At 46.9% G+C, this 13,371-nt stretch overlaps 1 protein-coding gene across 1 annotated transcript; it reads right to left on the bottom strand.

Annotated features, from left to right (window-relative positions):
* Positions 1-5,185: 5,185 nt before the first annotated feature.
* LOC115327526 lies at positions 5,186-9,898 on the bottom strand. The gene is made up of 3 exons (XM_029988567.4): positions 9,718-9,898; positions 7,048-7,367; positions 5,186-5,605 (listed from the first exon to the last, which is right to left on the bottom strand). Exons 1-3 carry the CDS (start codon positions 9,896-9,898, stop codon positions 5,186-5,188), a joined length of 921 nt encoding a protein of 306 aa, XP_029844427.2.
* Positions 9,899-13,371: the final 3,473 nt, after the last annotated feature.

The raw sequence follows: 13,371 nt of genomic DNA, 5'->3' as shown, positions 1-13,371 counted from the left end.
GATTTTAGGAACCGTTTTTTCACATCCAATGTGATACGATGGGCCCTCCGGTACACGCACTGCGCATGCGCACAAAAAACTCGCATATGCGCAGTTCGTACCGGATATCGTACCGTATCGGATGTGCGAAAACGGTTCCCTAAAACTCCCTATTGGTGACGGTTACGATTGGACACCGCGGCTTCCCTATAGTCTTAGGTGTATAGGGTGCAGGGTAGCTTAGACTTAAACAATATCTTTTTTGCTTCGTGCGGACTGTTGTGTAACGTTTTGGAGGGACGAGAAAGCGTTCCCCGCGATCTCGGGTGAAGCTTCAGAAAAGGGGACAACGATCAATTCAATCCCCAAAATGGCTCAAGTCTCGGGCGAAGCTGCAGATAAGGGAGCAACGATTGCTTTTTAAGTCCCGAAATGGCCGAAATCGCTTTACATTGAAGCGTAGCTCGGTTAGGGGTTTTTTACACCAACTGGCTGTTTACAAACAAGTCCATGTTTTGCCAATCTAGTTTCTGCGCAATGCCAGTGCGCAGAAACCAGAATCGTGTACGATGAGGCTTCTGTGCGTGCGGGGGGCCGACTGCAGCGCCACCGAATTGTCTAGGCGTCAGGTGCGGTCCGTCCGGGTGAGTTATACGGCCCGGGGTACGTTAGATAGGGGGCAAATTGTCACGGAACGTTAGATCATGAACTCGAATATGTTTATTCACTTTTATTTTTTTTAATTAGCGAAAATAAACGCATGGTTCCTACCATAAACTTGCTGAGCGTTAAAGAAAACCACTATATTGGTCACCTATAAAAAAGCTTGGAGCATGTGAGAAGCACCGGGAAGCACCAACCTTGTGCTTGTGCTTTTAACCGAGTAGTAACTTTAGCGTGCTACTGCACTTCCCACGTAGTCAGTCTTTCAAATATTTACTGAATGAGGGTTTTAGGATGACGCTCATCAAGTTTTTATTGTAACCATACATTTATTTTCACCAATTAAAAAAGAAGTTGTGGCCCCAATCCACGCTGTGAAGGTGGTTGGTCAGCGAAGCTGCAGTATCGCCCGCAACGGTTGCCTACTGCACCATACGAAATGCCGCCGCCGGTCGCAGCACGCCGCCGCTGGTCGTATTGCCCTTTCTTTTCTCTTTGCCGCTCCTAATATTCACGCTGCTCGTTGGGAGTCCCAAATATGCGCAGCCTATTCCTCGCGGTGGTGCAGCAAGAATGAAATCAGTTGCTATGCTCCGTTTCGTCTTACGTTTAAGCTCAGCGGACGTCACGAGCCATCGGAGCCAATCGGAGGCCGTGCGAGTGTCACGTGACCTTAGAGAGGGGGTGCAGCGACGCGCAGAGAGCGTATCACGGGCCACGCCCACAGAACGGGATGGGCTAAGATAACTCGTAGCATCTGCTGCGTCCGGACGTAAGGTGAAACGGGGTATTAGGCGGGTTCTTCTTTTATATATGAAAGGCTAGTGACGGTCACTCCCCACGTCGCAAGCTGCCGTCGTCGCGGCAGCTTGGCCAACAGTAATCTTCATCGGGAACGTATGCGGTGAGCGCTACGTGCTTCGCATTGTTTTCAGGAGCTCCTTGTCATTCATTAAAAGGTTTGGATGCTTGTTTTGTGCTTATTTTTTATTGAAACGAATGTTGTGCTGCATGTTGTATGCGTGGTGTTTGTAGTTTTCACTTGAATCTTCTGAAGTCTTTTTTTCCGTGAGAACGCCGGCCCAAACACACACGGTGAGATGGCACGTGCCACCCATTGTTCGCAGGTGCCGTTATCATCAATTATGCGGTTCTCGGCCAACGTAAGACGATGAACGGGACGGCAAGAGTTGCACTTAGGGAGAACATCAGCACGGCAGAACTTGCCGAGAAAGCTGCCGACATCTTTTTTCCACAAACCTCCATATCTACCCAACACACCTACGCCAAAGATGACACGAAGGGTAATGACGATGCGATCGACAGCCCTTTCTGCATGGCAGAGCTCAACCACGCTCTCTGACACGCAAATGCGCGGAGCACGCCGGGCGCCGATAGCATATCCTACGCCCACCTCCGGAATTTGCCAGACTCTTACAAAAACGCCCTTCTTGACGAGATCAATCAGATCTGGAACGAGGGCAAACTATCCGAGGCATGGAAATTTTCTCTTGTGAAGCCAATCCCGAAGCCAGGAAAACCCCCACATTTTCTAACGAACCTTGGGCCTATTTCGTTAACTTCTTGCCTTTGCAAACTGATGGAGAGCATGGTGAACGCTCGCTTGATCTGGTACATCGAAGACAAACAGCTCCTCTATCCTACCCAATATGGCTTCCGTCCTGGTCTATCAACTCAGGACGTCCTTCTTCGCCTCAAAGAAACTGTCCTGAACAAATCCTCCCCACACCCCAAAATCGTGGTGGCAGTGGATATCCGAAAGGCCTTCGACGGCGTTCCTCATGCCACGGTCCTCGCCAAAGCTCGTGATCTCGGACTGAAAGGAAAGATCTACAACTTTATTGCTGCCTTCCTAGAGAACAGATCATTCCAAGTCCAAATCGGGCAAGAAACCAGCAGCACCCACCACAACAGGGTCGGTGTCCCCCAGAGCTCTGTGATAGCCCCTAGGTTGTTTAACATAGCAATGTCCCAACTACCGGCAAGGCTGGCAAAGATTTCGAACATCGAACACGCCATATACGCAGACGATGTTTCAGTGTGGACCCACACGGGATGCTTAGGCAAACAAGAGGAAGCCCTCCAAGCGGCACTCGACACCAGACATGCATACTCAATCGAAGCGGGTTTGGCTGCGGCACCAGACAAAACTGAGTTCGTCGTGGTTCATGGGGGCAGACATACCAAAGCCAAAGTAGCCGACAAAGACATCAGCTTATCAATCGGTGAGCAGCCTATCGCTCGCAAAGTCTCCATCCGATTGCTCGGGATGTTCATCGACGAAAAATGCACAGCAAACTCCTGGTATAACCGTACTGTCGCAACCACTAAACAAGTTCTACACGTCCTGCGCATAATCTCAAACCGTACCAGGGGGGTAAAAGAACGCGAATTTCGCCAGTTTGTCACCTCCTTTATTCACGCGAAAGTGATTTATGGTTTGCCATACCACCCCGTCACCCAGACGCAGCTTCAAGCCCTAGAACGTCTCAACCACGAGGCAAGGCGAATAACCACTGGGCTCCCTTGTTACACACCACTAGCAGCTCTGAAAAGCTGCAGTGGCATTAATGACCTCACAGAGCTTCTTGAGACACCTTCACACACAAGAGGTCCGCCTTCGATCCACGCACGCGGGCAGACACACGCTAGCCACGCTTGGACATGATATTACCAACCTTCCAGACCTCCCACAACTGTCGCCGCCCTGGGAGCACATCATGCTCACCGATTCCACACCGCTGCCACAGCATATGCCCCCCGAGCAAGTAGAACGAAGACGAACATTCGTCAAGACACATGTCAAGTGGACCCAAACCGCCTGCCTGGAAGAAGATATCCGCATCGTCTACACGGACGCCGCTTGTCCTCAAGATGGAACGGATCTTGCCACGGCTTGGGTTGAAACCACTACGTCAACTCAGGGGCAACTCTATCACGCCACAACGGAGCCCGTCCACAGCACACAAGCAGAAATGCACGCTATCATTGATTATGTTCGACTTGCAAACGATTCCTTTAACAACAGCAACACCAAGACCCATTTCCAGGTCTTTACAAATTCTCAAGCTGCACATCGGGCTTGTGCGGATGTTCGGCACACCACCGTGGCTTTTGAGCAGCTCAGACTCGTTGTGCAACACTTACGTGCTCTCGGGCACGACCTCACAACACACTGGGTACCCGGACACTCCGGAATACCCGGCAACGAAAAAGCTCACCGCCTCGCACGCGCGCTCTTACTATCCGTGCAGGCCAGATAAAGATCCAAAGATACAGTTTGCCTTCCTCACGAACAAGTAGAGTCCCGTGCACTACCACCCGACCCAGCGGAAGAGATATTCAAGGCACGGCACTACCGCAGAGCCTACCTCTTGGCTACCGCCAATCCCCTCCTTACACCCTTCCCTCCTTCGCAACTCTTCTCTCGCCGGCAGCTTGTCACGGTCCGCCAAATTCAGACCGGGACCATCCTCACCCCTTACCGGCTACAGCGGTTCCGTCAGCACAGCAGCAGCCACCGCGAAAAGGGCAGTTGTACTGCTACCACCAACCTTCCTGGTGCGTGCGCATTGTGCCGCAAAAACGCTGATCTGGAGCACCTGCTCTGGGACTGCCCGCTGTACTCGGAGCCCCGAACCCGCACCTTGGCTACCATCCAGCAGAGTTTCAGGCCTACCCCGCTGCATACCTGGGCCTGCCCGGACCCCTCCTTCCCCAAAGTAATCGCTATCGAACTCTGGCGATCGCTGCTCGCGTACATTCAGGACCCTGCAGCTCCCCCTGTCGGCACGCGGCCTCAAGGCATTCAGCTCTCCACCACTGAGCCCAGGCGAAACACCAGGCCTGAACCTACTGTACATCTATTCTCTGACGCCGTCGCACCAACCGGGCAAACAGAGAAGAATGGAAGCTCCCTGTCCCCCGCTCATGCACCCTAAACCCTTTCACCGCAGCATTTCTTAATGCAAAAAAGTGAAATAAACGTTCCTACTTACCTACCTACCTTCACACAAGGGGTTCGAATGACGTCAACTCCTTTCGAAGCAGCTGCAAACCTCTTCTTTACCAGAACGCGTGGGAGGGTGTTCCTATTGGTCCCACGCGCCTTGTCATCCATCATGTGGTTTTGATGCTTGTTTTGTGGTTTTCTTTGTGGTATTCTTTATTGAAATGGATACTGCTGTATGCTGTATGCCTGATTTCAAAGGAGATATGCGGCTTTGCCTTCAATTGTTCGCCGGGAGTTTTTTTCTCACAACGCCAACGACACGAAAATTTCCTTGGCCGGTAGAGGTATACAGCTTCGCTGTAAAAGATAAATAACTTTTTTATTATTATTTAACTTATAGTGACGATTGGCACCTTTAACTTATAGTGACGATTGGCACCTTTAACTTATATCCTCCTGGCCGTTTAACTCAATTGCACTGATCGCATAAGTGTAGATCTCACAAAACTTATAAAACAAATTTGTAAAGCGTAAAAAAAAAAAGACGACGTTTTATACAGGTGAAACCGTTCAGAAGGTGCAGAAGTTATTGTCGTGCAGAGCGTAGATGTGTTCTACTCGCGCTTGCGTTTTTTCATTCCGGTAGCAACGGAGCACTTCGGAACACTTTACGAAGCCGAGACTCCGAGCCAGCCCGCAGCCGTCGGGGTTGCAGCCCGGCACCTTCATGCAGAGGCCGTCCCGAGCCAGCGGGTAGCCCTCGACAAGCACCCTCAGGAGGGCACCGGCGACGTCGACATTCTCGGCGTACACTGGCCCGAGGATGGCTCCTCCTAGGACGCTCCTGCCGATCCTGCCGAAGCCGCACACCACGTCCCGTCCCGCCTGACGACGTACGACGGCCCTCGTGAACCCGTGGGGGTCGCGGACAGTCAACGTAACCACCTCTGTTCTGTCATAGCGGTGGACTGACCTGTCGTACGCGATCACCTGCGGTGGGAAACGGAACGACCTTGTGACGTTGTGGAGTAAGTTCTCCGTTGCGCGGCACCGGAGAAATGAAACAATATATAATACTGTCGAGACAGGTTATAACGAAGTTGGGTATAACGAAATAGCGGCTACAGCGAAGCGATCACGATTTCCCATTTCCTTTTGCACTTCGTTAAAATCGAAGTCGGTTATAACGAAATAGGGGATATAGCGAAGCGGTCACGATTTCCCATTCCCTTTTGCACTTCGTTATAACCGAAGTCGGTTATAACGAAATAGAGGCTACAGCGAAGCAATCACTATTTTCCATTTCCGTTTGCACTTCGTTATAACCGAAGTCGGTTATAACGAAATAACGGCTACAACGAAGCGATCACGATTTTTCATTCCCTCTTACACTTCGTTAACCGAAGTCGGTTTTAACGAAATAGCGGCTACAACGAAGCGATCAGGATTTCCCATTCTATTTTACACTTCGTTAACCGAAGTCGGGTATAACGAAATAGCGGCTACAGTGAAGCGATCGCGATTTCCATTCCCTTTGGACTTCGTTATGACCGAAGTCGGTTATAACGAAATAGCGGCTACAGCGAAGCGATCACGATTTCCCATTCCCTTTTTCACTTTGTTATAACCGAAGTCGGTTATGGCGAAATAGCGGATATATCGAAGTGATTTCCAATTCCCGTTGACTTCGTTGGCTTTAACTCTACTCACTCTTAGAATGCGTTTGAACGCCAAATGCCGGCGTCCGGCATTTGGCGTTTTGAACGCGTTCGAGGAGTGAATAGAGACAATGTCAGCTTGCTTTTCGTCTACCAGCTAATCATTCCAGTCAGAGCTCGGCCCTCTGGCGTCACCCGCGAGCTCTGATCTTCTCCCCTCCCATGGTTTTTACCCGCATAGAATTTATTTCCGAGAAATATAACTTTATTGACCGCGGCGGGCGTCAGGGCACGAGTATGCGGACGCAAATAGTGACTTAATTAAATACAACTAAAGATCTATTTTTTTTTAAAGCACATAATGCTTTTGAACGTAACCGCAAGCTTATCCCAGAGACCTTTCCGTCCGTCCATCCATTCATTTTTCGCTAAATATGGCGAGAAAACGGTCTTCATATGATTTGACGTCACGTGACCTAAACGTGACGTCTAGAAGGCAAGCCGTTTGCCTTCTAAATTTAGCGGAAAAATCGTTGTCACGTGATCTATTATCGATTTAGTATACCACTCGAAAGTTTGCAGGAAAATTGACGTCACGTAACCTGTACGTTTCACGTGACACCCCTTACCTCCGTCTCTTCCCTCTGTCAAACTTTGCCAAAAGGTCGAAGGTTCGCCACACCTGTCGAACCTCGAGTTTCGACAATGGTTCGCGACCTCCCTAGAATCTATGATATGCATATACTGTTACAACACGAAGGAAGACATACGGACCTGCGGGAGCAGCGTGCCAACGGGCACCACGCGAAGTTCCTTTGACGGCTCCGGTAGCCTATCTGCTGTCACGGCTGAGCTGGTGAAGACCACTATGACCCAGGGTTCAACCAGAGCGAAGCCAGCGCGGTCTCGGTACAGGCCGACGTTTGTGGCGTAGCAGTTGAGGCTCGCGTTGGAGTCGCCCATCCGCCGGATCGCGGTCTTCCAAAGGCGGAGTCCCAGGCCACGGCCCTGGAGCTCCTTCACCACAGCGTACATGCCGATGCTGAAGAGCGATGGGTGCTGCCTCACACAGCAGCAGGTGGCCACCAGCCGCCCTGTAGAAAAAAACAACAAAAAAACACAAAAATCACGTGGCTGACGAACACCAAGAAGCACAGGATAGAACATAGAAAATAGCTTTATTGATAGAACAATCATTTTTCAAAATACAATAGCGAGCCGGAATAAGCCGCAAGGGCTTGTGTACCTGGCTCGGCAGGTGAAGAAATCTACAGATTAGATAAAGAAGAACTTTAGTTAAAAAGCAATTTACAATCTATAGCACACTCGTTCTCTGAAACCTCAGTGCGCCTTAAGACAAACCAAAAGGATACACACACCAAAAAAACACCTTGGACATACTGCAACCGCAATGTTAAAAGAAAAAAAAAAAGAACGAAAAAAAATTTGCACTTTAAAATTTGATTTTATTCCTCTAAGTTGCGTAATGCATTCCTAAGTTTTTTTCTCGACGTTATAAGGAGCATTGATTTTGGTAGTATTATGCGGCACATAATACTCTCTCACACGCTCACCATAGCGAGTTCGAATACGCGGTACCTCAAAACGAAGAGATGGCCTTATTGGCCGCTTTTGAACATACGGGGCTTTGAAATTGGAGCTCCAGAAATGACGCAGCACGACGGTTTCCCTAAAAAGCCCCTCAAAAGACGACCATGTGAAGTTCCTGAAATATATCTGCACTTGAAACGTTTGGCATGTCAAACGCGACACTTTTCAAAATACTTTTCCATAACGAATTAACTCTTGCGCGCCAGAACGACGAACATCCCATAAAAAGTGTTGTGCCGTACCGTAAATAACTATATCCCAAAGCCTGTGCTATCATTTTCCTAACAGAGAAAGGCAGAAACATTTTAACATTGTATAGTAAGCACGAAACACTTCTTAACTTTTTGCACAAATACGTGAATTGTGTACACCAAGATAAATCACTATCAGAGCATATTCCGAGGTATTTTACAGATTTGACACAATCAATAATTTCGCAATCACAAGATCTGCAGCTGGAAGTATATAGCGCTACAGGAAGCGGGAGTTCAACCCGTTTAAGTGGATTTTTAAAACAAACCAGTTTTGGCTTTGACGCATTCACCTTAATCAGGTTCGAAGTAAACCAATCCATTGTGCAAGTAATATCATTTTGAAGATGTTGATTGGCGATAAGGTAATCTGCATGACATGACACTAACACCGTGCCGTCCGCGTACTGAAATACTTTACATTGGGAAACAGCACTAGGGGAGATCATTTATATATAAATTAAAAAGTAAAGGAGACAACACTGAACCTTGCAGCACTCCAGCTGTTAAAAAAGTTCTACTGCTCTTTTGATTTTTAAAAACCCCAACCTGGGAACGTCCTGAAATGTAATCTTCGAGGAGTGAAAAAAACGGACCTCAAAAACCCAGCTTTTTTAGCTTGGAGCAAAGAATTTTGTGATTTATGCTGTCGGATGTGTCCCGATTAAACCACATTTATTTCTTTTTTCATTTTTTGACTATTTATTTCTGTTTTGCTGTTATGTTTTTATTTATTGTTTTTTACTGTTATCTTTTTATTTATTATTTTTACTTTTTAAGGTTAAGTTTTACTTTTTATTTTGTTTTTCTATCTCTCTCTCTTTCTCCGCTATTCCCTCTCCAAAATCTCCACCCTATCTCTCCCTCCTCTCCCCTTCCCCTCCCCCAGCCTTTCACTTCCCCATTTCCTCCAACCAATCCCTCTCCCATACTCCTATGGTTCTTTCCCCGCTAAATTTGGCTGGAAAGCTGGACTGGTGTAGAGGTCACGTGATGTCAAGTCACGACGCCAATCTCCTCGCTAAATTTATCGGGGAAACTGGATTTGTGTATAATGCTCCCAGCCTGACGCTCGTTCGTGACTCTCGTTGATGACGCTCGTTCATGACTCTTGTTCATGACGATGTTCCCATAGAAAACGACCAATGAAACATTCTGTGTTAAAAAATATACTGTATGACGACTCACAGCTTAAACTACACGAAGTTCACACCATCCCCTCTCTCTCTCTCCACCCCCCCCCCCTCATTTCCCCCAATGCAATGATGTTGCATGCTATGTGCTGCAGAACCACCTAAGGATCATTCCTGGGTTTGATTTTCAATCCTGCCAGCACATTGCTACCCGTTTCAAGCTGGATTGTGATTGTATACGCGTGGGGTTGCGTATGGTGTGCCAAACAAAATTCAGTGGGTTTTATTTCTATGTTTTAATTTGAAATTAGCCGTAGCGGACATGGCCTACTCTACTCAAATAAGCATGAAAACATAATTTCTATGTTTGCAAAAAAAAAAAACCGCTTATTTACACTCGTGTTTTACATAAGAACTAACGTGCACAAAGCTACTTGGCTCTAACGCACCACTCCTGGTGTCGATAGCGACGAAAAAGCCCTCAGGGTCCGCCTGGTAGAAGATGTTCAGGTTGTCCACGTCTCGATGCCGGCCCAGTTCCCTCCACATGTCAAGAACCTGGTCTACGTCATCAGCTTTCATGGTACGGATCTGAAGCCAGTCATCGGTTCCGGTGTGGTCCTCGCCCATTGTTGCCGACGCTTCCTACGTTCAGACTGCCGAGAACAGGCAGGAACAGGAAGGGCGAAAAGGCTAGTTGGACGATTGCTCTAGGCAACTACGTTCCAAACACCGTGAATACTTCGGGGGGAAATCAACACTCACGATAAATAAAGGATGGGGTGCGCTGCTCTTTGGTGCGTATGCACGAAAAAAAGCGTTTCCATATACATGACGTGTACTGACGCAACATCAGCTGCCTCGTTGCTAAGCCCGCACCTTTTGTCGCGTACACTTTGCACCACCAGATGTGTTTTTCTTTCTCTGCAAAAACTAGTATGAATGACCGCCAACAGGGTGCGATGGCGTCACGTACAAGCTATGCATAGGTTAGAATCGACGAATGCACACGGAGAAATCTCGAATCACTGTTGGCGTCTGGAAGGGGAGTTACGCTACCTCTCCCGCCCCCCCCCTTTCCCCCTCCCCCCCGAAGAAGGCAGTAGAGGTAGCGCCACTTGCCTTCCGGACTCCCATGGCCCTTCGAGGTTACGTCGGTTTGTGTAGCCTTTATGTGAAGAAGATCAAATGGGCTCGTAATGCTCAATTTTGCAACGCAGGCATTTTTTTTTTTTTTTTTGTAAACGGCCGCGGTCTAATGTGTCAAGAAACCGACAAAATTGCTCCCCTCATGTCGCCAACCAAACGTGCTCACCTTATAGTAATTTTCTCCGCTGGTTTAGCTTGAAAGAGAGCGACACAAAAATGTTCCACAGTCGAGCGGAACGCAGAGCAGCATACGTCTCACCAAACAAACCTTGTTTGGAACAGCTGTCCTACTCCGACATCGAGTGGAAAACGAACATAAAAACAACGAATAGTTTGTAAGGCAGTTTCATGACGCCGTCATATTTCAATGGAACTGCCATTTGAAATTATGCGCGGCAGCTGCAGGAAGCATGCCACGCTACAAGAAGAATGTCCAGCGAAGCTTGGCGGATTCACACACTGTAAAATCTCTAGAGCGTCTACTTTCCATCAAAGTACTCGGGAAATCCAATCACTGTAATCTCAGCTAATGACAAGGTTTTAATTATGTTTCTAACTAAAAAAAAAAAAATATAGAATACAAAATTTAAAAAAAAGAAAAAAAGAACAGGTAAACTTTAAAGCACGCGCGTGCTTTCCGTAATTCTAATTATCCGTGTCTCGGTTTAGATTCTGCATTTTGTTGCCTCCTTTGGGAGAGGATGCACCCCCGTGGACACGATCAGCTGAAACACACGATCCGGTCTTTTCTGCGCGGGCGTTTCACACAAGTTTTATTATCTATCAATCCGTCGAATAGCACAAAAAAGGAGACCTCAACTTCGCATTCCACCCCTAGTTTGGACCACAGCTTTCTCGAAAACCGGCGGGTAGGCCAAGGAAGCGACTCTTTCAGTTCATATTTTCCGCGATAGTACGTGCGGAATTGGCGACAGTTTCTAAAGTGGGGAGTTGCCCATTTTTCAAATGCGCAAAGTTCTTGTCTCCGTGAACAAAACACAAAGAAGGCCCAGTCTACGGTGCTTCTTCCTGCGGTTGCTCAGCATCATATCAAAACACACTTTAAGACACACCTTCGCGGTTTGTTGCCCGGTCGCGACAAGACAAGGTATACCAAGACAGATGGAGAAGTTTACAGAATCACTGAAAATGTAGCTTTCCACCTGGATTGTTCTGATTCAAATTGCCATATATTTAGATTTTCATATACATCTCTGCGTATTAGATTAGATCATAGGTAATGGATATTATTAAAGCTTGAAAAACTACGCATTACAATATTTTTCTTTAATTATTTAACGTTAGTATAAGGCTCCCAATAAACGCCACAAGTACAAAAATGTGTAATTTATTGTTATTATTTCTTACTAAAAAGTCTTCTTAAAAACAACAAAAAAAAACTTAGAGATATTTTTAAATATACCCATAAAAATTAATGTAGGATACTGCTCCATTCCTTACGTGCTGTCTTCAAATATTATTTTGGTTGTCTGTTTCTGATTTTGTTCTGGGGTTTTCAAAGTCAGGAGACGGTTTCTTGATCTATGCGCTTCATGGAAGTCTGCCAAACTCGTCACCCCTGATGATATATCGGAAAACCTGGATGATTTCATTTTTGAAGGAGAGGGGGGGGGGGGGGGAGGGGGAATGGTGCATAAGCAAGCCGTCATCTAAAGACCCAGAAACTCAAACACGATCCCGAAGTTCGTTACTTTTGCATGAAACTTATCTTAGCGAGAGAATCTAGCCAAGAGTTCACAATAAAAGGTTATAAATTCAGAGCCGATTTTCTTAACAAAAGCAATATTACCCTGAAGAAGACAAGGAACTTCAAGAAAAACATTTTTAAGTTCACAGATAGGAGGCATGTGTCACAAAAGCAGTTTCGGCGCGTAATTTTCTATGCCAAATTAATTACGCTGCGAGGCGCATCTTGCGAGATATTCACTCCAAGATAGAAGCAAGTCTCGGTTTCCCTCCTTACTTCAAAGTAGAACAGTTCGCCACGCACATTTTGCGCAGAACAGTTCGCAACGAAAATCGCTCTGTATGCCGTTTTGAAGCTTAGAAAGAAGCAGCTGCTATTTCCGTCAAGCCCGTCTACATAAAACGTTCTTTTTTCTTTCTTATTTTCTCTGGTAAATTTATTTTTAAGCCGGGATCACAATCTTTATACACCCTACAAAAGACAGTCAGCACACACATTCGAAGGCGACTCACCGCGAGATCCGTGCTTCGAATGCCGCATGGAAATGAGTTCAAGGAGAAAATTTGACACGCTGCATTCGAACCACGAATATTGCTGTGACTTGTGCTTGCAGACTGTCTTTTGTATGATGTATGAGCAATGCGATAACGGCTTTAGATGCCCTTGGCAAAATACAATCACATTCAGCACTGATTTTGTTAGATCTGAGGTGGACAGTATCCATGTATACCGCGTTCGTCAAATGGATCATTGGCCCTTTCAAAGAAACCGCATCAATCGATTTTTTAACCTATCGCGCTAAGATTTGGCACAAAGGTGGGCGAAAGTGGAGCACTTTGTGTATCAAAAGTTCAAGTAATAAACTTACCTGAGTACAGGGTAAAAAAAGAATAAATGAACGACCTGAATTTGATACTTGCGGCGTCCATCCGCTAACAGGGGTGTGTAATTGGCCCACAAACCAAGATACGAGTAGAGTAGAGAAGGCGCGGCCACTGATTCCCAAAGCAGGCGACGCTTTGGGGTAAAATGTGGCGCGGTACAGGTTTTTTCGATGTAGTGCATTTTTATTTTTTTTTATTTTAGTAATTAAACGCACTGGATCTACACAAAATCGACGAGGAAGACTCTTTGTTGGGGTATTTCGGCCATATGTCAGCAGCTGCTGCAGTCACTCGCGGTTCTTGAATCCCCCGGATTACAGTGTTCCCGGATGTCGTTCATTTGCAGACGGCAAACCTTTTTT

This window comes from Ixodes scapularis, unplaced genomic scaffold (genome assembly GCF_016920785.2).
Source record: "Ixodes scapularis isolate PalLabHiFi unplaced genomic scaffold, ASM1692078v2 PGA_scaffold12__126_contigs__length_90152505, whole genome shotgun sequence".
Lineage (NCBI taxonomy): Eukaryota > Metazoa > Arthropoda > Arachnida > Ixodida > Ixodidae > Ixodes > Ixodes scapularis.
This window is presented reverse-complemented; position numbering and strand designations above follow the sequence as displayed.

Coding starts and splice junctions, on each gene's coding strand:
- LOC115327526 (XM_029988567.4), bottom strand. CDS start 9,898: ATGGGCGAGGACCACACCGGAACCGATGACTGGCTTCAGATCCGTACC. Junction 7,368..9,717: donor CGCTATCGACACCAGGAGTG/GTGCGTTAGAGC, acceptor TTTTTTCTACAG/GGCGGCTGGTGGCCACCTGC. Junction 5,606..7,047: donor TTGGCACGCTGCTCCCGCAG/GTCCGTATGTCT, acceptor TTCCCACCGCAG/GTGATCGCGTACGACAGGTC.